General features: G+C 40.7%; 2 protein-coding genes across 2 annotated transcripts in view; one reads left to right on the plus strand and one right to left on the minus strand.

The window, feature by feature from the left end:
* Positions 1-14879, minus strand: part of LOC124214239 (protein amalgam) — a 224261-nt gene extending 209382 nt beyond the window's left edge. The window contains exon 1 of the mRNA XM_046616446.2: positions 14359-14879. The gene's annotated coding sequence lies outside the window, so the exon portion shown is untranslated. The remainder of the gene's footprint in view (positions 1-14358) is intronic.
* Positions 3826-10215, plus strand: LOC124214238 (uncharacterized). The gene is made up of 2 exons (XM_046616443.2): positions 3826-6523; positions 10080-10215. The coding sequence occupies exons 1-2, from the start codon at positions 5261-5263 to the stop codon at positions 10104-10106; spliced, it is 1290 nt and encodes a 429-aa protein (XP_046472399.1). The 5' UTR covers positions 3826-5260; the 3' UTR covers positions 10107-10215.
* Positions 14880-25053: the final 10174 nt, after the last annotated feature.

Below are 25053 nucleotides of genomic sequence, written 5' to 3' on the forward strand. Positions count from 1 at the left end.
GTCGAAAATCTACGAATCGGATTTTATCAGTAACGACTGACCAAGACTCGAAAGGTCAAAATCCCGAAGCTCGCTAACGACAGAATGGCCAGAATGCCGAAAGGTTAAATGACGTCAGAAACACATTTATTCTCTGCAACGCCACACGTAGATATCCAACGGTCAGTGCCTTCTGTCATCTGGCACAAGTCTCCATAACTATGACAACCGTACCGCAGCCTTTCGAATTTCTGGCGCTTTTACATTTTGCGGATCGTAATTTTGCACCTTCTGAATTTTTGATCGTCGACAACTAACATTTTCGGTTTTGCGGCTGTTCGAAGTATTAGCCGATCTCGATTTTCAATTTCGGAGCTTTCATTTTTCCGTATCTCCACGTTCCGTGCTTTGGTCATTCGGAATGCCGACTGTTCTGACAATACTTTTTCGGACAAGAGAGCGTTCGGTTAAATGAACTTTCACGTAAACATTTATTCTATCGCGTGATCGTTCGTTGTTTTAAAATTCGTATCTCGAATATTCCGGGTTTTCGACCAGTCGTCGACCTTCCCGTCTTTCGGGATTTTCATCCTAACCCGATCTAATAATTTTTTATGAATTTTGCTTACATCAGAATCGCACATCGATAAATCGATACGCGGTCGACGCGCGATCCGTCGATCACCACATAAGATCGCGTGTTGACCCGCGTAATTTAAAACGGCACTTAGGCTGGCTGCATATAATTTTCCACGATAATAAATGAAATTTCGCTCAGTGTTATCGGCGAGCGTTCCTCTCCGCGACAATAATAACATTCCTCCCACAGACATCTCGATAAATTCGCAAACGATATTGCTTAACTCAACGGGGGTTTCCTGCTTACACCCGTATAAGGTACGACAGGCGATCAACCGCGGCTTTGCGTTCTGCCAGCGAATGCATATATCGAGTGAATTATATCACGTTGACACGAATGAGTTGTCGCGGCGGAATGCTCGGAGTCAGGCGAATACCGGGGGTTTCAACCCCCCCAAGAAGACAGGGTGTCGGCAACGAAGTTCGCGTGCAAACGCGCATAGCTATAAGCCACGTGAAACGACGCGGTCTGTGCGCCTCCGGCGGTAATCAAAGCCTCGTTTGTACGCCGGTTTTTACCCAGCGAACACAATTTTTGTACGACACGATTCTACCTTCGCACCAACGACACACGGATTTCAGTGACTGGGCATAAAATAGAACAAGTTTGCACGCGCTCGCGAGAATTTGTCCGAGATCGTTTTCATGTTGAAATAATTCAAGTCTCTCAAAAAAATTATTTAAAACTAGCATAAAATTCGGCCGTCGAGGAGAAAATTTTTATATTTTATCATCGAAATGTACGGACGACATGTAACTGTTTATTTTTTTATCAGATATTTTAAAATACAAAAGTTACGCGCGCTCGAGTTGCGTTGTTAGATCAGGATTTGACACGGCGACTTCGTTATTCGATAGTTTGAAACTGGGAATGACTCTTGTGATTTTCGAAATTTGCAAAATTGAAAGACAATTTACAATTTAAACTTAGATACAATCTTCCAAAATGTGCAAAAGAAACGTAAAAAACGTGACTATTTCCTACTCTCCATTGCCATTCTTTATTTGGAGTTAAAATCACCTCAGTCATAAAAAATCTTTAAAAAAAAATACATTTTTCATTGAAACCTCAACCTTTTCACTTGTTCCGAGTCCTAGTTATGAACGAATATACAAGTTTACTATTTGGATCTTTCAGTTATTAGTATTCTCCATCGAGCTTGATCGATTGAAATTCCAGGTATTCCAGAAATGACATTTCAAAAACTTGCATTCTAATCAAATTGCGACGTGAACTTCAACGTACTACAATTTACCGCCAATTCAACACTGTCCAACACCATTATCGTACATCGTTCAACACCACAATTTTCGACGTCTTTTTGCAGGTGATTAGATTCAATTTTTCTTTCAAACCAAAGCTGGCTGCACCGATGAAGCCTTAACGTTCCGCCGTCGTAACAGCCCGACGCGATATCCGCGTCCGTGAAACCATCGGATAATTAAGCCGCGGTTCGTTAGCCACAGATCTAAGTGTCAAGGAGTAAACACACGACGCTGCATGCAGTGAATTGTTTGCGCGCAACGACGTAAGACGGAGGAAGATACGGATACGGGTGATAGCTGCTGGTGTCTCCTTATATATACATATATATATACATATATATGTATAAGTATATACACCCTCGGCCTTGCCTGAGAGAGAGAGAGAGAGAGAGAGAGAGAGAGAGCCTGTTTTTATATCAGTCGGTGAAGGATCTGGTGGACGCCTTCTCTTCCCGCGGGATGGAAGGAGAAGAGTGACGCATTGTCCTCCCGCTTTCTCTATATCTGCGGCTCCCTCATCCCTTGTCAACGGGAGTCTCTCCTCCTCCTCCTCCTCCTCCTCCTCTCTCTCTCTCTCGCTCTCTATTCCTCATTCACTCCGCGCAGCTTGCTCTATTTTTCTCTCCATTCCGCTTTCTCGGATCCTCAGGCAGCGCAGCTCCCGGGATCATCTGGCCCATTGTTGCCAGGTAAACAATTTGCTAACACTCAACCCCAACCCGACACAACTGCCGCCGTTGGAGATCAGAACCAGTCGAGTGACGCCGCTACTTCACCCTTGCTTCCTTCTCCTTCCTTCTCCTTCTCCTTCCTCCTCGACCCCTCTGTTAGGGAAACCCTTTCGTTCGCCCTATCTTTTTACGTCACCAGCACATTCGGGGGAACCACTAACTACCGTCATCCTTACCCAAGACGAATCTATCTTACACCCCGCGAAGGAACGATCGCCGTGAGTAAAGAGGTGATGTGGAAATCACAAAAAGGAGAAAAGGAGACGGGAACAAGAGAAGAACAAAGCGTGCTCGATAAGAAGCGAATACTCAGATTATCCTAATACATCTTGGATATTGTTGGTCCAATCTTGAGGAATTAATTAAGACTCCTCCATTCGTCTCAAAATTGGTAAGTATCATTCTCGAGTCTACGTGACAGACGTTATATATTGTTACGGTTTCCCCCTTCGAAGATGCATGTATTTATTTGATTAATCAAAATGACAACGAACGACTTTTGGAATCAACGAGCAGCTTGCGGGATTCCTGAAACGGACTTTAAAACGTCACGCGTCTCCTTGTACTTTTGTCCTAAGATAAACCGCCCCAGTCTTTTCGAATTCTCCTGATTATTTATTTCGCCCTTTTACGTAACAATATTTATACCGACAAGTATGAATTTCAGTCTGAAGTGAGCTAATGAAAATTGACTCAATCGACTCAGAATTCATCAGATCCATATATTGTTTTTTTTTTCTCGCTTCCTCTTACTACGACAGCTTGTTGAAACCGTGGTTTGAGAATTCGGACGGGTACGGGTCAGGAAATAATTCTCTGACCGTGTTCGGAGAGGGTCGGAAAATCGCAACGTACACTAACAAATAATCTCCAACATGAATCGCATATATATTACGCATACCGGCCGATAAAAACGTTACATCGCACAATACACGAGGAGTGGAACTCTTGAAAGAACTGATTTCCACTCGTTCCAACTCGGAGAACGCGGAGCTTCCAGTATTTATTTACCGAACTTCTCAGCCGCCTTCACCTCGGCATTCACCGGCGAATCTCTTGAGGAATAAAAAAGGGGGGAGGAAATATTCTCGTACAAGCGGTTCGGAGGATCGAGTGAGACACTCCAATTACTGATTTGTACGTTCATCTGCTGCCGATAGCCGATGAAAATAAAATCGGAATCTTTGGTGTTCAGTGCCTGAGCGTCGTTTTGTGCCCGTGTCATTGCAATCTCGAGTGCGAGCCGCGCTCGAACGATTCGTCTCCGCAGGGATGCCAAATCTCGCGTAGATGAGGAGGCGAGCGCGCATCACGCATTTTTTTAAAACAGTCGAGTTAAGTCGTCCGTCTAGTGACGATCGTGAGTGACGCCGTGCGTTCTCTCGTAACACAACCAAAAGACGAGAGGCCCAAATATCCTCTCGTATCGTTCGCTCCTCGGAGTAAGGTAGATGAGTACGGCCCGAGTGTCTCTCATTCTACACGGGACCGAGTGCCCATACACGCATACCAAGGGTCTTGCACCCTTCCATCATACAACGAGCCCGAGCGCTCTTGGTGTACTACCAACACCAATCATTCATACACGTTCGCTCTACGGAGTAAGGTAGATGAGTACGGCCCGAGTGTCTCTCATTCTACACGGGACCGAGTGCCCATACACGCAAATCATACGAAATTCGATCGAATCGAATAAAACAAAAATCACAATACGAAACGAACTCGAGATCGCGGTGGCGCGAGCCAAACGGGCTGTAATCGGCATATACACATTCATATACACAATCGACACATACTTTTATACGTTTACAAAATACACGTTCATACTTCGTGGGTTTTTATGCCGCAAGGCTTTTCCCACAAGAGCCAATAAACATTCATAATTCGATGGCTCAAACGCGAGAGTTTTTTTATTCAAGAAAACCTCAACCTCTATCCTTCACCCAAATAAAAAGGGTTCAATTCAAAACTACGAGGCAACTTCGCCTATGAAGAAGCTTCGACTATACAAATTTGGTGTCAGAATCGGGATACGAACACACGCCCGCATAGAGGACAAGAAGAAAAAGGTGCAAACGTGCATCGTATTCAATAAATCGTGCCACTCTTCGACTAGCCAGCCATCGTCTCCAAACACGTCACCCCCCAGTTCGCCATCGATGGAAAACGATCATCATCTACAAAAAGATAAGTACACAAACGGTACAAGATTCTTAATATCGTATTATACACTTTCTCTGGCGTTATACGTCTTTCTATAGTTCATAACGTTCGACGTAGTCGAAAACACATTTCGGTCCAACGCACGCTTTGTGTGAAGAACGTAGCATGCATATATCCGACGATCACGTGTATAAAACATAGGTCTCGTTTTCTGTTATGAGAGTCTCGATATCTAGGCGTTGAAAGATAACCGTCGCACGGGGAGGTTTGTTTACACTTGACGCGGGCCGCGCTCGCTCTCTTGATCTTATACGGTGAAAGACGGACGAGTTCGCGCGCGTTTTCGAAAAGATACGCGCTGCACGGGGAGAGGCTTAGAGCCGACCCTTGAAAATCAGTCCAGCTTCGACATCGAACGCATAGACGTCGTATCCTGTTTTTTCTCGAAGATCTCAAATATTTGTACGCACAAGCTCAGTAAAATGGCTGCCCGCGTAAAGTTTATTAATCAAAAGCGTGCGACTTTAAAGGCGAACATTACCAAACTTAAGCGACTCACGGAGGACGCGGATTTTGAACCCGCGAACATAAAAATGCGGGCGGATCGTGTAAAAGAACAATTTCGAACATACGAGGAATTACACGATGAACTCGCATTATTAACCGACGGAGACGGTGACAACGTCGATGACTTCGACGAGTTGCAAGATCGATTCTACGCGATCATAACTAAAATCGAGACAGATTTATCATCGACAGCACCACAACATCCCGGTGTAGCAAACGTGACGTCGCTGCCGATCGACGGCACGCGTCGACTTAAATTGCCGGTCGCCGACCTCCCAAGGTTCGACGGCAACATCGAAAAGTGGCTATCGTTTAAAAATACATTTTTGACAATGATCGACTCTCGCGAAGACATAACGAAATTACAAAAATTCTTGTATCTAAAAAATTGCCTAGAGGGTGACGCGTTAAATAAAATTCTCATTTACAACGTGAGCGAAGAAAATTACGGGACGGCATGGAAGTTACTTCTAGATTCGTATGACAAGACTCGAATTTTGATAGTAAAACATCTCGACGCGATCCTCGAGTTGCCCGCGGTAAAAAAGGCGACACATAAAGATTTAGCGCGACTCGTTGACGACATGCGCCAACACGTGAACATGCTCGCGTCATTGGACGTGATACCAGATGAACACTTGTTAGTCCGGATAATCGAGCGCGCGTTACCCAACAATATTCGGGTGAAGTGGGAAGAGACGCTCAATCTCGACACCTCGCCAACGCTCGAGCAAATTTACAAATTCGTCTCCGAGACCGCGTTTCGTTTATATACGCTCGAACAAGATGTATCGCGTTCCAAAACAGAGACCAATTACAAACGACCGCTTCCGAATTATAAAGATCAAAGCGGAATCAAGACACGACGCGGAGAAAATGGCGCGCGTACGTTAGCGATAGGCACGTCAGCAAAGTGCGTAGTGTGCAAACGGGAGAGTCATCCCATATACCAGTGTCGCGAATTTCAAAAAATGACGGTTCATCAACGGTGGAATTTCGTCAAGAGTTCATCGCTCTGCAAAAATTGCCTGCGCTCGCACCGCGGCAAATGCACTTCGACGCATTGCAAAAACTGCTCCAGGTTTCACCACACTCTTTTGCACAACGAATCTCCTGCTGCATCCACCCATGCGACCCAAGAAACGATACCATCGGATACACCTAAGTCGACAACAAAGGTAAATTTAACATGTAGCAAAATGATTACATACAGCTTCACGTCAAGGGCGTTACAGTCGCAGTTAATGCTGAGCGCTCAAATACGCGTCAAAGACTCACGCGGTCAATACCTAAAACGTCGCGCTTTGTTAGACACTTGTGCGACAGCGCATTTTATCACGGAGGATCTTGTGAGAGAATTGAAACTACCGATACGCGCGTGCACGATCGCGGTAGGAATGATCGACGACGCAAATACAATTTCTAAAGGCGCGGTCGAATGTACATTTTATTCGATACACGATAATTTCAACAAAACTCTCACGTTTCTGGTCATACCGAAAATAGCTGATAACGTACCGAACGAAATCTTTCCTCGCGAATCAATCGACTTACCGCGGAATGTAAAATTGGCCGATCCGCAATTCCATTTGCCTGGAAGGATCGACATCCTCATCGGGTCAGGGACAACGTTGTCATTATTATCGATCGGACAATGCGATTTGTCCCGCGACGGCTGCGATCTCGTCTTACAGAAAACTCAGCTCGGCTGGGCCGTTGCCGGCGGAAAATCAAACACGACGGTCGGGAAACGAACGTCGTGCCAACTAACCGAATTAAAGGAAACAATCGAAAAATTCTGGTTGCTCGATGATGCAAACGCTGGTCAAAGAAAATTATCAGAAAATACAAGCTGCGAAACTCATTTCATTCGAAACGTCACTCGCGAACCGTCGGGACGGTACGTCGTTCGTCTGCCGTTCCGCAGCGCCGATCGAGACCTCGGTGATTCGCGATCTATGGCTTTGCGACGATTTGCTGGCTTGCAAAAAAGGCTTAACGCGGACCCGGTCCTTAAAGCGGAATATCATCGCGTTATGAATGAGTACATAGAACTAGGCCATATGTCACTCGTTGTCGACGAATCGCTACCCGGTTATTATCTCCCACACCACGCGGTCATAAAGGCGACAAGCGCTACGACGAAGACCCGAGTTGTCTTCGATGCGTCCGCCAAAACAAGCATGGGAGTGTCGCTTAACGATACGCTGATGGTCGGCCCGACTATTCAATTGAAACTAATCGAGCATCTTTTACGATTTCGCAGTTATAAATTTGTGATTACCGCGGACATCGCGAAAATGTACCGACAAATTTGGATCGCCCCCAGCGATCGTCGGTACCAACGAGTTTTCTGGCTCCAACAGGAAAGAATTCGCGTATTCGAACTAAACACCGTAACGTTCGGCGTGTCGTCGGCTCCGTTTCTTGCGATACGAACCGTACAAAAACTTGCAAGCGATGAGAGCGCGGATTATCCTAAGGGGGCCGAGGTTTTAACGCGCGACTTATACGTCGACGATTTGTTATCAGGGGCAAACACCTTTGAGGAAATCGTACAAATTCGGGACGAAGTGATCGAAATATTGAAGCGTGGCGGATTCGACATTCGACAATGGGCGTCAAATCACCCGCAGGCCCTAAATAATTTGAGCAAAAAAACCGCAGATATCGATTTTCTGACAGACGAAAATCCTGTGCACAAAACACTCGGTATATCATGGAACGCGCGGAATGACGACTTCCTTTATACGGTGAAACGTATCGAGCCCTCCGAGAAGGTCACAAAACGATATATCTTATCAGAAATCGCGAAAATTTTCGACCCCCTCGGTTTACTCGGTCCGGTGATTCTCACCTCGAAAGTGATTATGCAACGATGCTGGAAAGCAAAAACTACATGGGACGAGTCCGTACCCAGCGCGTTAGATTCCGCATGGCGATCGTTCGCGGAACAACTGTCATTAATCAACAATTTAAAGATTGACCGATACGTTTCGACAAATAACCCAATCGATATCCAGATTCACGGATTTTGCGACGCGAGTCAGACGGGTTACGGAGCTTGTATATACGTGCGCTCTTGCGAGCAGGACGGCGAAATTCGCGTAAGACTTTTCTGTTCAAAGGGACGGGTGGCTCCGCTAAAAGATCAAACCATCCCTCGACTCGAACTCTGCGGCGCTTTGACACTTGCTCGCTTATATCGCGAAGTCCTCGAGGTAACGAGCTTTCGCGTGGACAAGACAATTTTCTGGTCAGACTCGACAATAGTTTTACAATGGCTAAACAAACATCCGAGCGTCCTAAAGGTGTTTGAGGCACATCGCATCGCAGAGATACAGGAAGTCAGTAAAGACGCGGAGTGGCGGCACATCCGGACTGATCAGAATCCGGCAGACGCGTTATCGCGAGGTCAATTTCCACGGGAATTTTTAAATAACGACTCGTGGCTTCGGGGGCCTGCGTGGCTAACTCAGCCCGAATCCGTTTGGCCGCAAGTCGCGGTAACGCCTCAGAAGGATTTACCGGGGATTAAAAAATCATTGTGCATGTTCTCGCAATCGCAATCGGAAGAAATTTTCAAAAATTTCTCGTCATACACACGATTGATTCGTGTCGTCGCGTACTGCTTACGTTTCTCACCCAACAATAATGTCAAGGGCGCTTTAACAATCAAGGAAATTGAGGAGGCAGAGTATCGCGTTATTCGATTAATCCAACAAGCGCACTTTCAAGACGAAATCGATCGTCTTTTATCCGAAGAAAGGGTGAAATGCGCAAAACTCGGATCTCTGAATCCGCGAGTCGACGAGAGAGGCTTGATTCGCGTCGGTGGTCGTATAAATAAGGCCGATATCTCGCTCGATCAAAGAAATCCGATCCTTCTTCCGTCGCGACATCACGTAACCGACCTTTTGATTCGTCACACGCACGAAAAATTCTTTCACACTGGGATCCAATCGACATTATATAGTATCCGGCAAAGATTCTGGATACTAGACGGCAGAAATCAAATACGTAAAGTCGTGCGACGTTGCGTGCGATGCATCCGGTTTCGGGCTAAACCAGAGACGTACAAGATGGCCGATTTGCCAAAATCTAGAGTAGACAATGCACCGCCGTTCTACCACACGGGAGTAGATTATTTCGGTCCGATACTCGCAAAAGAAAAGAAACATCGGAATCGGAGCAGCATTAAAGTCTACGGCTGCGTATTTATTTGCATGTCGACTAAAGCTATTCATATCGAGATCGCAAGCGATCTGTCAACAGACGCGTTCATAGCGGCTTTACGACGATTCGTCAGTCGTCGGGGCATTCCGGGCCATATCTATTCGGACAATGGGACGAATTTCGTCGGCGCGAACAGTCAACTTCGTGAATTTTACGCTGTCAGAGAGTCCGAAGACTTCCGTTCTCAACTGTACGAATTTACGTCGACCAGAAAAATTGAGTGGCATTTCAATCCGCCCCTCTCACCTCATTTCGGGGGTATATGGGAGGCGGCTGTAAAGTCGTGTAAACACCATCTTAAACGCGTCATGTGCGATTTTTTGTTTACGTACGAAGAATTGACTACTCTAGCAATCGAGATTGAGGGCATTCTCAATTCGCGCCCATTGTGCCCTATTTCCACAGATCCAAACGATCCAATTGCTTTAACCCCCGCGCACTTTCTTGTTGGAAGACCGCTCACAATGCTGCCGGAAAATGATCTTTCGCTTGTTCCAGACAACCGAATATCCTCGTGGCAACTAATCACTAAGACACGACAAGAATTCTGGCGCCGGTGGCAACTCGAATATTTGAGCGAGTTACAAAAGAGACAGAAATGGATAAATCCGACCAAAAATATCGCGCTGGACACGGTAGTCCTATTGATTGACAAGAACCAACCATGTATGCAGTGGCGACTGGGTCGAGTGGTGGAACTACATCCTGGAGACGATGGCGTAGTCAGGGTGGTCACCGTAAAAACGACTCGAGGACTCTACAAACGCAACACGAGATCGATTTGCGCTTTGCCCATAAGCGCTTGAGATTATCGGGAGAATTCAACGAAAACGATAATTTTCGAACTCTTCTCAGTTGAAATTTACAATTGATTCTTTCTAATTTTTCAAAATTCGAGTTTTCGATTCATACTTACGCAATATTCAGTCAATATACTATGTAGATGTAAGCCAAGGATATTTCATCAAGGTCATATTCCAATTAATTATTTACTCTATGCATAAAATATCAACTTTAGACTTAAGGTAATCGCTGTAAAAGGATCAGTTATAATAAGGTTAATGACATGTACTACTATTTGCATAATTTTGTTCGTTAGCACTCCCAACGGGGGGAGGGTGTTCAGTGCCTGAGCGTCGTTTTGTGCCCGTGTCATTGCAATCTCGAGTGCGAGCCGCGCTCGAACGATTCGTCTCCGCAGGGATGCCAAATCTCGCGTAGATGAGGAGGCGAGCGCGCATCACGCATTTTTTTAAAACAGTCGAGTTAAGTCGTCCGTCTAGTGACGATCGTGAGTGACGCCGTGCGTTCTCTCGTAACACAACCAAAAGACGAGAGGCCCAAATATCCTCTCGTATCGTTCGCTCCTCGGAGTAAGGTAGATGAGTACGGCCCGAGTGTCTCTCATTCTACACGGGACCGAGTGCCCATACACGCATACCAAGGGTCTTGCACCCTTCCATCATACAACGAGCCCGAGCGCTCTTGGTGTACTACCAACACCAATCATTCATACACGTTCGCTCTACGGAGTAAGGTAGATGAGTACGGCCCGAGTGTCTCTCATTCTACACGGGACCGAGTGCCCATACACGCAAATCATACGAAATTCGATCGAATCGAATAAAACAAAAATCACAATACGAAACGAACTCGAGATCGCGGTGGCGCGAGCCAAACGGGCTGTAATCGGCATATACACATTCATATACACAATCGACACATACTTTTATACGTTTACAAAATACACGTTCATACTTCGTGGGTTTTTATGCCGCAAGGCTTTTCCCACAAGAGCCAATAAACATTCATAATTCGATGGCTCAAACGCGAGAGTTTTTTTATTCAAGAAAACCTCAACCTCTATCCTTCACCCAAATAAAAAGGGTTCAATTCAAAACTACGAGGCAACTTCGCCTATGAAGAAGCTTCGACTATACATTTGGAGTTCTCTTCACGATTTTTGAAAACGCGATTCTAAATATATGATACCTGCATATCGTAGGTGTAAAAAAGTGTTACGCACGGCTGTGTTTGGTCGAATAATAAAGGAAATCTGCGAGGTGCGATGCCACCTGAATCTGAGCTGCTCGAAGATCGAAGAAAAAGAAAAAAATCGAAAAGAACAGGGTGAGTTTGGGCCGTAAAGGGGGAGAAGAAGGCCCAGCCCGCCATCCCGATACCCACCCCTGTTATTTCATCTCATTTTTCCCCCTCGCCGGTATAATTTCGCATCAGTTTGCCGGCGGTATCCGCTCTTCACACGCTTAACGAGCCGAAAGTCTGTACGATAAGAGGAGCAGACGATTTAATAGTCATTAAGGAGCCCCGACGCTCCCCTCAGCTCGCCGGGACATCGAATATCCGGCATAAACCGCCCCCTTTGCTCCACATTTCGACAAGCTCTGGGTCGTGGATGGAGAAAGGATTTACCGCCGTAGCCGATCCGGTCCTTTAGACATTTCAATCGACCACCGGCCTGGCTTAAGATCAGGGTTAAATTGAAATTTCCCAGCTGTTGCGAACCACGTGGAGCTTTGGACGGTAATCGTCGAGCGAAATATCAATTTCCCACCAATTCATGAATCCAGATTGTTCGTTTGCCACGCGCGTTGCAATTCTCATGGGATAAAATTTATTTAACGATTATATATGGGGTTGATGTCTGACGAAATTACAATATACCGAATATAATTTTTGACAGCTTCGCGGTTGAACATTATTTCGTTTTCGTTCTCCGATCTTGCTTGACGTTCAAGATTTTTGTTTTTCATCTTTTGTAGTTCAAAATGCCCGGCGCGGCCTAACAAGTCACTTGAAGAGAAAAAAATCCTCTCATAAATCTCCCCGGTTTCCAGTAGCAATAAGTTATATTTTCTTCTTCATTTTTTCGGACGTGAAATGTCATAATTCATGTACACTGTAATTAAGAATTTCAACGTTATACCGTCCTTGGTGAAAAAAAGTTTACGTAATTATAATTCAAGATGCAAAAATTTGAGAAAAAAATTATTCAACATGAATTTAAATTTTCAATTCCAAATCGGGTTATCATCACTGGGAACTTTTTTACCTCAGGAATAGACAAATTTTTTCAAATTTTACAAACTTTTTCTTTTCAAGAAAATGAATTCGCCGTATATCAATCATTGAAGAGATTACGTGTTCTTTTTACTAATCGTGAGCCGAAAGTAATTAAACACTTATTTGATGATTTTTGAGCGCCTAAATAGCCCGATGAAAAAAATATTCTGCAGGTGGTTCAAGAGGAATCTATTCGAGAAAAAATCAACTTTTCATGATATACGAAAAATTCGATTCATAGTACGATGTTTTTGTTTTTTTTCATCCCGAAAAAGGAAGTGCAAAAAATACTAATCGCACGCTATCAAACGACTAAAAATTGTTTAATTTAGATTTTTTCTTTTCATCTCTTCCTGTTGCACCTGAGAAGAAATAAGCTACTTGAAAAAAGTCTATTTTCAACATATTCTTATATTTTACCGAGTCCTGCATATTGTTAGCATAAAAGTTTAGACTTTTCTATCGCGTAGTTTATGCATAATTGAACAACATGGTATATCTAGTCGTAGCATTATGCAGTTCTTTTGAAAACTTGATATGTATCTATTCTTGCGGGAGCTGTTTTCACGTCCGCAAGAAGAAGAGAGGCAAAAAAAAAAAGAAAAAAAGAAAAAAAGAAAAAGTAAACCAACAACCATTCTAGCCTACTGCAGTACGGAGGGTGAATAATGGAGGAATTTGATTTGGCACACGTCGTGCCAAATTTGCATAGATAGACGAGCGAAGAGACGGGATGTATGTGAATACAATGAACAGTGAAACGCTTTGTTGGTTGTGATATTTGTCTGAAACTTTTGGTGAAAGATGAAATTTTGATTACTCTGTCCAATTTGTAAGTGAAGTTTGCACAGTCGTTGTTTATTTATTGATCGTTGTAGAAATGTGACTCGAGTATGTGTCAAAAAAAAAAAAAAAAAATTTACAAAAGAGTAAAGAATTTTGTCAAGTTTTGAAAAGTAACCTTTATATAACCCACCCCGTTACGATCATGATCTTGTTTTTTCTTTCGTGCTACATTTTCATGGAGCAAAATTCACGTGGTACTTGAAATATGATTACTACCGCACAGAAATGCGAATACGAAAGAGAAAAAGTAATCAATCGGACTGATTATCGTGTGAAACGAATTCATGGATAACCGGAAAAATTCGCCCGAAATGACATTCTTTTGCTGATATCGGTAAGACAACTGTAAGTGAAAATGCTTTGGAATGAAATAAACCTTGACCTCTTTCTTTCGATCCTTAAGCACCCTCCTGCGAAACGAGGGTTGAACCAAATTACTTTCAATATCCGGAACAAGTGAATATTCGTAATGATTGTATAGCCGGCTGATTGATCGTTGCGTCCATTAAAATCGACTCTCTAATTCTCCTCTGAGCAATTAAACGGGCAAATATTTACTCGCCGGTGGAGAATATTATAAAATATCGAAGAAGAAAAAAGGTAACATGATATTTCATTGCTGTAAAATGATGTATCTGCATAAAATACAGTCATTCAAGATAGACAAAACAATTCAGAACATTATCGGTTCAACCAGCTCCCAGCCAATTTATCGGGAAATTGTTTTGTCGGCTGTAAAGCGTGTGCCAAAAAAACCTCAAGACACCTAGTCCGCAGTTTTTTACTGCAGATGTGAAACTGTCGTGCAAATGTGAGCAAAAGAGTAGATTAAACGTGTTCTACTCACCCTTAATACAGCGTAACGACGAAGTATATAAACCACAGTCCGTAGTCGTCTGTTGCACAGGTAATGAAACAGCGGGATCGAGTTTGAAGACGAACGAAGAGTCACAAACAACACTTGTTATCAACATATATCACGACATTCACACGATCAACAGATTCGGTTTGTATACGAAGAAGCAACACGCAGCCGACCAGAAATGACACGGTAGAAAATAAACATAGCGAACGCAATTTGGCCAGCCCAGTTAATTACTGTAAATAGTAAATCATCGGCGATCCAATTAAACCGTTTAACCGTAATTTCCTGTCACTTCCGGTGTTTCAATTATCCCGTCATCGTTCCAGCTTATCGTTATCGCATCAGAGGGAGCAACAATTGTTGCTGTAATTTTCGCCCAGGGAATGGCCAATCTGCAATAAATAAAGAAAATTTAGTGAGGATTAGCGGCGCACAAGAATTTTCAATTTTCCTCAATATCGGCGAAATACGCGAGCAACTATCGGATCGCGATACGTCGAGCGGCGAATGTCGGCTTCGACTGAATCCTAGAGCGTGGTTTGCTTGCACCCGCGCAGGTCTCGACACCTTAACTTTGCCCGGTGGCCCGAGGCACCCTCCAGCGGTGTGTTTAGACGGGGGAAAATTCCGCTTGCTTGTATGTATGGGTGCGAGTGTGTGCGAGACGGATGGAAGGATATCCGGATGCGCGACGGTGAAACTGTCAATGAAAACTTCATACGTCAATCCTCCGTTTCGTTCGTCGCCCACGAATCTCGACTCTGCGCGTCTCTCCAACGATCACGGCTAACCATTTCACTTGGCGCGCATATTTATGTCGGCGATAACTGTGATCGTCGAGAAATAAAAATGGTATATCGACTGAATTACAGATGGGATCATTTTTCTCGACGATCCACACGTTTCAAATTTCCCGCCATCGCGCATGCGCGCCTGTCAAGTGTTTTTGTGCATTATGATTGCGTATATTTTCAATTTTCTTTAACCGTAAAATCCTCTCTGAAAGCTAGTGGATCGGCCCGTATACAAAAACTGATGTCTAATTTATAGATGTCTTTGTATAAATTTCTTTCAATGACGGAATTATCATCATCCGACGGAAAACTTGTTTGAACGCAATTGCGATAAGCTTGTCGAAGGGTTTTGCGCAATTTTTGTCTTCCGGAATGTTAAAATTTGATCGAAAAACATGAAACGAAATACGCTGGAGATTGGGACGATATAAATTATTCAGTCAACGGAGAATCTGGTAAAAATAGTAAGAACCAAAAAAAAAAATAAAAAATTGTAGAACGAAGAGTTTGAAGGACGCATTGGTCTAATATTTTTCTGATACGAATGAAGGGCAATTTTGAATTTGTTTTTTTTTTTGTTTGAACCCACCAATCTTGACTGAATAATCCACGTGCTTCTAGATTTTAAAAGACCGTACGATTATTAGTTGATTTTTAAAATTTCGAAACGTATACTTTTTAACCGATTCGAATTGATTAAATGTTGCCAAATTTCGTGCTACATAACGAAAAAATTTAACAAAATATTGAAAACTTTCGACGCAACGGTTTAAAGTTGGAAGTGTGAAATGCTTTTCAAACTCCCGTATAATCGTTCAACTTCATCTAATGCGAAGTGAAGGAGAGGGTTTATGTTTTAATCCAAAAACCACCCGCAAAAAGCAAAGTTCAAACTAATTTTCAAGTCCGTAATTTTGCTTCGTATTAAAAAGAAGTTCTTTACTTTTCCCTTTGTTCTCTTCGGGCTTTCATCAAATTTCATCCGTTTCCGAGTCTTGCGCTGGGAGCTTTATGTTATTCACATTGTTGGCAAGCATCAATTTTATATGTATACGTGTGTACCCAACGCAAACGAATCGATAATGTAAATATAATCATTTCACTCGGATATCCAGAGAATGATTCAGCTTTGGGTATCCACTTTAGGATTGGCATGATGTTTTCTTTCACGGACAGGATATTTGCTCACAATTCCCTTACCCTCGGAGCACATGGCTCCCGAAGAACGCGAAACCACTGTGTGATCACAGTGAAGCAATTACTTTTAATTTTGCGTATGAAAATATACAGGGCGTTCCATGCAATATAGTATGCACAGCTCAAGTTGTATGCTAATTCGTTGATCCAGCTTTAAGTAACTCTAACGAATGAAAATATATGTTTGCAACTTTGCAATATCTCAAAATTCTAAACCTTAGAAAAACTTCTTCGTTTCCACTCACCTCACAATCAAAGAAAAGTGTCTTAAATCGCTTCTCTAATTTATATCTTTCGTGCCAGCAAAAATTATATTCATTAATGAGACGTTTGTAGTTTTTGAGAGCAACTTTTCAATGCCGTAATATAAGAAAAATGAATCTCGATCCGCAGTGAAAACTTTTGCGCAAGCCCTGGAAGAAAAGGTGTTCTTATTTTTTAATTAAAATAATTCATAAACTTAAGATCCAACCAAATCAGTGACGGTTGGGATCTGAGACTGACTGCATTGACAAGGAATGTCCCCTACGAGCGGGTGTGTGCCTACATAAATAAACAAATAAGGAGCAGCGTTCGGTGCCTGCAGCAGGGTTTTCACATACTTACCGGAAATCTTGTTTGAACCCCTGATCTCAAAGCTTTAGAGATAAACTTCAACTTTATATGTATAAGGCGTATATTTACAGTATAAAAAGCGAAATTGTATACAGAGGTATCAAATCGTGCAGTGTATAAACGTGCACAGAACGGCGGTAAAATCAGGTATAACATACACCTCAACTCTGAGGGGAATTCTCATTCGGAATATTACAACGAGAAATCCACGTTTTTTTAAGCGTGTATACTAAACATCACGCCATACATAATTTACCTCAGGGGTCAATAAAAATTCGTACCGTTGTAGAAATATTCCATCACATTCGTAATGAAATGATTTCTTTTACGGTGCTCCAATATCTTCTAGGAAAAAGAAAAGAACAGTCCAAAAACGTTCCGTAAAAACTGTACAAATTTTCACAAATATATTGAGAATACATAAGTATCCTATCACGTCAGGAAATTTTTCTACAAGTGTTCTCAACGTACGATACGAGCGTAATTGTTTTCATTTCAATCAACGGACAAATGAATATCAAAATTACATCGTACATTCGATTCCTGTTGCCGTTTATCTTGCGGGTACATTTTCAGGATATACCATCACTGCAAAGTACCTGCCGTACGAAAATGAGTTACGTGAAAACTGCTTATAAAACGGTCAGTCGAGTCGGCATCCACAAGTACACTTGGGCTCAGAGACTCTGAGACGAAAAATTTCTTGGACAAGTCCGTTACGTTGGCAATAAAGAATCACACCGCAGCGCCACCGACGGCAGGCCACGAAACAGGCTCAATCTTTGTAAACATAACATAACCGATGACCGTCGAATCTGACTTTAAAATACGAAATTCTATAGTCAACGGTTGATTATGTTTACAAAGATTGAGTCTGTTTCGCGGCCTGCCGTCGGTGGCGCTGCGGTCTGATTCTCCATTGCCAACGTAACGGACTTGTCCAAGAAATTATCCGTCTCGGTGTCATTGACCCCAAGTGTACACGTTCACATTCACCTGTGGCATGAAATATTTCCATCGAAGACTACACTGCGAATATTATTCGATAACCGAGCACAACAGTAGTGGCAGAAATTCAGCCAGATTCGAGACTCGGCACTCGAATCGTTTCGTATGTAAATCCAATGATGTCCAGAGAAGCGTTCTCCAAACCAGTGGTAAGGAATACTGACAATTGTATAATATGCATTATAGCTGTGGCGCAACTCGTACATTAACTCGGCACAAAATATCTGCAGTGCCCGAGGTTCGCACAAATTAATACCCGTGTCGATTGCCCGATGTATTCAAATATCTGGAATAATTTCCCGACCGAATGAGGTCTAGGACATATATCTTCGTATTGAAATAGTACGGATGCGTAATATTTTGCGAAGCTTGCAACGAGCTGCTCAACTCTCGGGACCGCATATCGGATCCTGAATCTGCGAACAAAGCTATAACATTGTTGTTATAAGCATACACTCCCATCGACATACGCTCGAGGTACAGTAACAACCTTTTGTTATTGTTTTCATGTTTATACCGAGTAAGCAAAACTCCTGTCAATGAATGCAACACACCTTGAAATTCTCACCGGTTTTCAGCCAACGCTTTTCTACGAGGTCAAATTATTTTGTACGTTTCGTATCGATTGCAGTATTATACGAATCCACTTGGAGATCAAATGTATCATTCCAATTCATTGTTGTTGATTTCGAGTGATTTTTAGTGCATTCGACTTGAACATGATGTGATTTTAATTTATTTCCCCTGTTATCCTCGATTTCCAATGATTTTCGAGTGTTACAGGTGATTTTTAGTCGTCTGTAGATTAGATAGAATTGCGGAAAATCACAAGCAATAGGCGGAAATTGCCTAAAATGTTACGAAATCATTGAAAATCAATAAAAATCTCTGGGTAAACTGAAAATCAACGATGGCACATGATAAGATATAAACCAATAGAATGTTAGTGAATTGATACCACTTATCATTCGATCAATATTCAAAGTCAGTCGCAATCATTTCCGATGCTTTCAGTTATCCCGATTGATTTCTCATTATTTTGAAAAACATCTTAGTCATTCGAGTTCTTTTGATTTATAATTCGATTTCCAGCGGTCGAAATAACTTCCTTAAGCAAGCAACCACTGGATCCAAATCGTTTATAACCTCCGAGTTCGAATTGTTTCGCTAAATTTCTCTGTGAGATTCGCGTGTAGGAAAAAATCAGAACTTTGAAAAATGTCTGAACCGTAAATTAATAATCAGATACTCATAGTGTACGTAAATTGATATTTACTATAAGAGGAAGTCACTGTCTCTCGAATTCTAAACGAATGTCGAAAACTGTATTAATCATGCCGATTCGATCTTGGAAGTGACGTGTGTTCCGTATCGAAACTCGACTCGTGCAAACTAAATTTTGTCCCGTCCCACAGCGTCTGATTGACGCTCATGTTAGACACAGTAAACAGACAAGGATTGATCTAAATCGAAACCGGATACAAAGTCAGAAATACCTATCATCAAGTTTGACAATATCGCAGAAAAAGCATGTATATAATTTTCTGTACGCCAATAGGACAAGAAAAAACAAATAATAACAATAATTAGTAAAGCAGTAGAAAAAAACTTATCGTACGGAAATCCATCTTCGGTGCATGATTGCTGTGAAAAATTAAGTATCACATAATTTGGTGCATAAACGTGAAATTGAACGTGAATTAGCTTTTGGAATAAAATTTGAGAAAATAAATCAATGGATTTCTTATTCGAAGAATCTCAGTTTAGCCACGAGTGTGTTGGTAAATTACATCACCAATTTTTATTTCGATTGCCTCATGTCGCCATGAATGCCCGCAGCATACAACAAGCAAGAAAAATCTGCGATATCGTATGGCAGCGAAATGAGGGGGTGAATGAAGACGATGCCGAGGAGCGGGGGCGGGGATACTTTATTTAATGGGCGGCGGTATTAGGCTCAACGTGTTTTTTTTTTTTTTTTTTTTTTTTCCAGGGTTGCAGCGGCAGCGTTGGAAAAAATGTACCGGCTTTAGGGTTCATAATGACAAACAATTTCCCAGTTTTATTCATTTTCACCCGGCGAAGGTACCGCCATAAACCGCCTCTGCTGGCCGTGATGCTTGGGTATTACAATCATCGGAAGAGGCATAAGGACGTTAAACTCAACTTAGGGTTAACTTCACTCGAGAACCGCGCCGTGCCGATGTTTCAAATCTTTTCACGGGGGGGAAAATAACGACAGTCTTCGCAATTTTCCACCCTTTGTATATTTCGCATCGAAAAACATTGCGGATAACGTATAATAGGAATAAGCGATACACATAATCGTGGAAATTAGAAAAAACACACTGCAAAGCACTTTTTCTGCATATACGTTACCTTAAATTCGACAGGAAAAATTTCACTCAATGATATTTGAATCAAAAATGATTGATATCGTTTTGAGAATTAAATTCACGAAGCGATTTACCGTACAAAAGCATTATCATAGCTAATAAATTGAGTTAACGTGCAAAGGTTTTAAATTCCTGAACTTTTAAGTTTTCCGAATTGAGTTGAGATTATCATTCACCGTCTCGGAGTTTGACTTGGGATCTAGATACATTTAAGAAAAAAACAAAGACAAGCGCTAGTGCGGAAATAGTAAAATAAATTCACAGAAATGATTTCTGATTGTCTGTTAAATGTTCAAAGATTTTCTTTATTATTAACTTGAATAACGTAACCTTATGCACTTATTTGAATGAAATTATTTAAATGAATTTGGATTATTCGATAGATACAGTATTCAATTTATAATCAGTTGTTCAGGTAGATTCGAATCTGTGTAGTCTAGAAAATTGAACCACCATTTATAAAGTTTTGAGTGACTCCGTCTTCAAATTTTACCATTGCGGTGGACAAATAATTACAGTTTTTTCGACGCAGATTCCTGTGCCGATGCAGTTACCGGCACTTAGCCAGGACGCAAACCTTTTTTTAGAACACTTGTTCTTACTGTTAAAATCTAAACTCTTTTCAGTATGGTGAAATAAAATTGATTCACACGAGAGAAAAAATGTCCTAATTCTCAATCAACTACCTAAATAATGGGATGAAAAACTAACTTTCTTAGATCAAACAAAAAGTGCGTTAGCTTTTATAGCAATGTGAGATTGTTTTTTATCGAAACTAGATTTTTTTCCTGAGCGCAACGTTTCCATCTACCATGAATATACCAATTGAAGATTTTCCGCGGTGTAAACAAAATCACACACAGTTCAAGTTGCAAAAAATAAAACAAATGACGCGTATTACGGAAGTGTTTCCGTGAAATATTTCTAGACAAGGCGCTGAGTCTGACAATGAAATACGTGGGAAATAAATCCTTGTTGTTTGGCTAGATAGCATCGATGGTAATCTGAATATTGCTATAACATCACGTGTACGTAAGTTTGTGAAGGTTCTGTTGAATTCCGACCGGGAAAAGTTTTTCCTTCAATACTCTGGTGAGAAGAATTCAACAAAACATATCACAATTGTCTGAATTCCCTAAAAATCTTGACAAACTGATCCAAATTTTTTAACTCCTTCAACAAATGCCTGTCAAATTATTTTGTATTTGGTTCTTCTTTGTATTTGGAATAAAAGTTTAATTTTTTTTTTCTTTTTTTTTTTTTGCCTAATCTAAAATGATGAATTCGAAGAATTTAGCGAGTGGATGAGGAATCTCTCAAATTAAGTGACTGAACAGATTTTGTAGAGAATCGCTACCGCCTGTTTGAACCGTATTACTTGATGTGTATGTTAATTAACATCGCGCATTTGAACTGTGAATTCTTTGAACTAACGATTCGTTAGTATAAACAGCCATCCACGCGTACTTTCTTCAAGGAGCTAGGGTTCAATCAAGCAAAATCTTTTCAATCCAATTACGAAGATCAAAAAACCATCGAGATCCTCCTTGTAGAATTGCTGTGCCAAAAGATTTCCATGTAGGAAGGCTTTTCAATTGAAATTGGAAAAGATTTTAGAGTGAATTTTCTGATTAGCTTAACTTTTTTTTTTGATTTCATTTTGCCTATCCGAGAAAGTATTCGTAATTTTTTCGATATTTTTATTTCAATTTGTTCTATCGTTAAAAATTGTTAATAACCTTACTGTTTCAACTTTTCAAGGGGATGAACCTCGAGATCGAAAAGTGATTTTGAGAAATTGCAAAACACACTTGTTTCATCTCGAATCATGGATTCGTGAACAAATGTGGAGAAATTGTTTCTCTTTAACTTCACCAGCTTATTCGAATTTTGAACAAAGAAATTATTTTTCGACGTGATCATGTTTTATTTTCTTGTGAAAAATATCGAGAAAAAAGTTGATTTTTTTCATGAATTTCGAGCCAAGTATCATTACAGGTCAATAATTCGTTAAGCTTTAATTACTTATTTAAATTTGAATTTAATTCAATTAAAATACAAATTGAATTGAATTAAATTTCAATCATCAGAATTTAAATTTGAATAAATCATATACGTGCGATTGGCTAATAATGATACTTGGCTTAAAATTTCTAAAAACAGCACTTTTCAGGATACTTTTTGCAAGAAAATAACACGTAACCATTTTGTCAATATATTTCTTTCCGTTTCTGTGTAATATCTAGTTGAAAAGCGAAAATAGGAAGTTTTTGAAAACTTGTATCTGAATTATAAATTGAGAAAAAAATGTCGAAAAAATCGGGAATGCTCCTTTTAAATAGCCGGGTTGAACTTTAAGAAACTGAAGCAAATCAAAAATTCAACTCAGAAATCTTGTCCAATTTCACGTGGAAAGTCCATAATACATGTTAACAAACACATAATGTATTTAATTGGAATTATTTAACTACGGAATCAAATTGACATGAATGTCAGGAAGCATTTAAATTGTGTCACAAAAATTTTTGATTTTCTGTAGGTGTAACGCAATTAAAACCGCCAATTTATTTTTTAATAGCTAACTAGAACTACAAATTTTTCTATTCTACATAAAGTCTGCTTTTACTCGTTGTAAATTTTGCATTATATTTATAAGCTTCAAAGTCATACAAGGCTTTAACATCAATTTATCGTTGCAGAAGCATTAAATTTTCGCAACAGTTACAAGAAAACATAGCAACAGTGATCGTAATGAGAAAGAATAGTAACGGATACTAGACTTTCCGGTAACAGCTAGAAAACTAATTTTCATTTTCTACCTAGAACTATATTTTTCGATTGTGGTAAAAAATAAAAATAGTTAAGGACTGAGCGGTAACCGGAACTAAAAATTTCTCTCAGTGAACCACGCGACGAAGAAAAAGTTCCCCTTCGCTTACGAAATCTTAATGACGATCATGTTCGAGAGCGAGAAGAAGTTCTTCTTCACTCACGGGATCAACGACGAAAGCAAGATGAAATGATGGTTCATATTAATTGCCCGACGACTCAGATTCAAGAAATCTAGAGCTTCGCGGTTCACCCTTCTCGTGGTAAATCTCCTGTTTTCCCGAGGCCAACTGTAACTCCTCGAAACGTTCCACTATTTCAAGACCAGGTAACAAATGTTACCCAAAGATCAGCGCCATTTATGGGGATTAATCCGCCTTGGTCTGCTTTTAATAGAGCTTTAGTAGAAAATAAAGATCAAACAGAACGACGATCTAAATCCAATTGCAAATTAAAACATGGAACTTTTGATGGTTCATCTTCTTGGACCGATTATGTACGTTTGTTTCAAATCATTGCTCGATTAAATAATTAGAAATCTGCTATTGAAGCTTTTCCATTTTTTTCCATTCAACCTATCTTCAGCAACTTGGCGTAACACTATGGGGCGAAATTTTGGCTAATATTGATATTTAAAAATATTTCAAAAATTGTCATGAATTCCTTGTTGTTGATATGAAAGACGAGGGAATTTAAGGAATAGATTTCCTTTCAACACACAAGTGTACCTTAAACATAGAAGGTCTTACACTTACTTGTAATGGAATAATAGTTCCACTTCTTTCAGTTAAACTAATAGATTCACATCAATCGAATCAAGGTTCCACTTCTTTAATTAGAAGAATTAACAATATACCTGACTGCCATAATATTAATAACTTTGGAAATAATCACCTAGTGAAACAGACTGCTCGTAGAATTCTTGTCAATAATAGAGAAAAAGAAACTGTCAATCCTTCAGATTTTGCAAAAACCGTACATAACGTACATGCGGATTGGCTTATCTATAAAAAAAATATATTCTCGCGTATCAGGACCGGTTGTGATTTTAAATGCAGCCTATTCCCCGAACATTATACAGAGTTGATGTGTTATCAACGTTTCTAATTTTTTCAATCTCGTTGAATTTTTTTTCTTTTGATTAACGTCGATTTTCTTTATATAAGGCGTTATATTACGAGAAATAATCATGATAATTAAATTCGATTAACACTGACAAATTTTAATTGACTGATAAATAAGTGGGATTTTATTCGACAGTTGTCTAGGTTGAATTAAATCAATCGTCTATATTTTTGGGGTATAGCGATTGCTCGTTTCTCTTTTTGACAGTCGTATTTTAATTTTCACATTCATGTTTTGTCTTTTGATTTAAACATCACGACATAAAATTTCTTTGATGTTTTAATATTATCATCGTCGTACGATATTATTATTATTTTTCTTTTAATGTGTATGTGAAATTAATTTTACTTGAGACGAATTATAGGATTATTTTGTCTTTATCATTTTCAACCTCATCTTTGTCCTCGGATTATTCCGGCTTCTGCAATCCCTACTTTTTGGTCGCCTTGGTCTCTTGGTCCAAATTATTTGGCACTCTACCGTACCATTTTTGAAAATTTCTCCGTTGGATTCCCGTTTATCTTTCCGAAGGTTCAAAATTGGCCAAAGTCAAATCTATTTCTGAGAAACAGATCGCATCATTCTTCTGATTTTCTTCGATGAATGGGCCACTGACTTTAGCGAAGCACAATGTATATTCACCGAGAAGAAAAATTGACAAATTTTCATCAAGCTACTCGTACTCCCTTCTCAAAGTTTTTCTGTGGTTTTTT

Source organism: Neodiprion pinetum, chromosome 3 (assembly GCF_021155775.2).
Source record: "Neodiprion pinetum isolate iyNeoPine1 chromosome 3, iyNeoPine1.2, whole genome shotgun sequence".
NCBI lineage: Eukaryota > Metazoa > Arthropoda > Insecta > Hymenoptera > Diprionidae > Neodiprion > Neodiprion pinetum.

Excerpts from the sequence above, each read along its gene's own strand:
- LOC124214238 (XM_046616443.2), top strand. The coding sequence starts at position 5,261 with ATGGCTGCCCGCGTAAAGTTTATTAATCAAAAGCGTGCGACTTTAAAG. Across the intron at positions 6,524-10,079 it reads CACCTAAGTCGACAACAAAG|ACAACCGAATATCCTCGTGG; the intron begins GTAAATTTAACA and ends CGCTTGTTCCAG.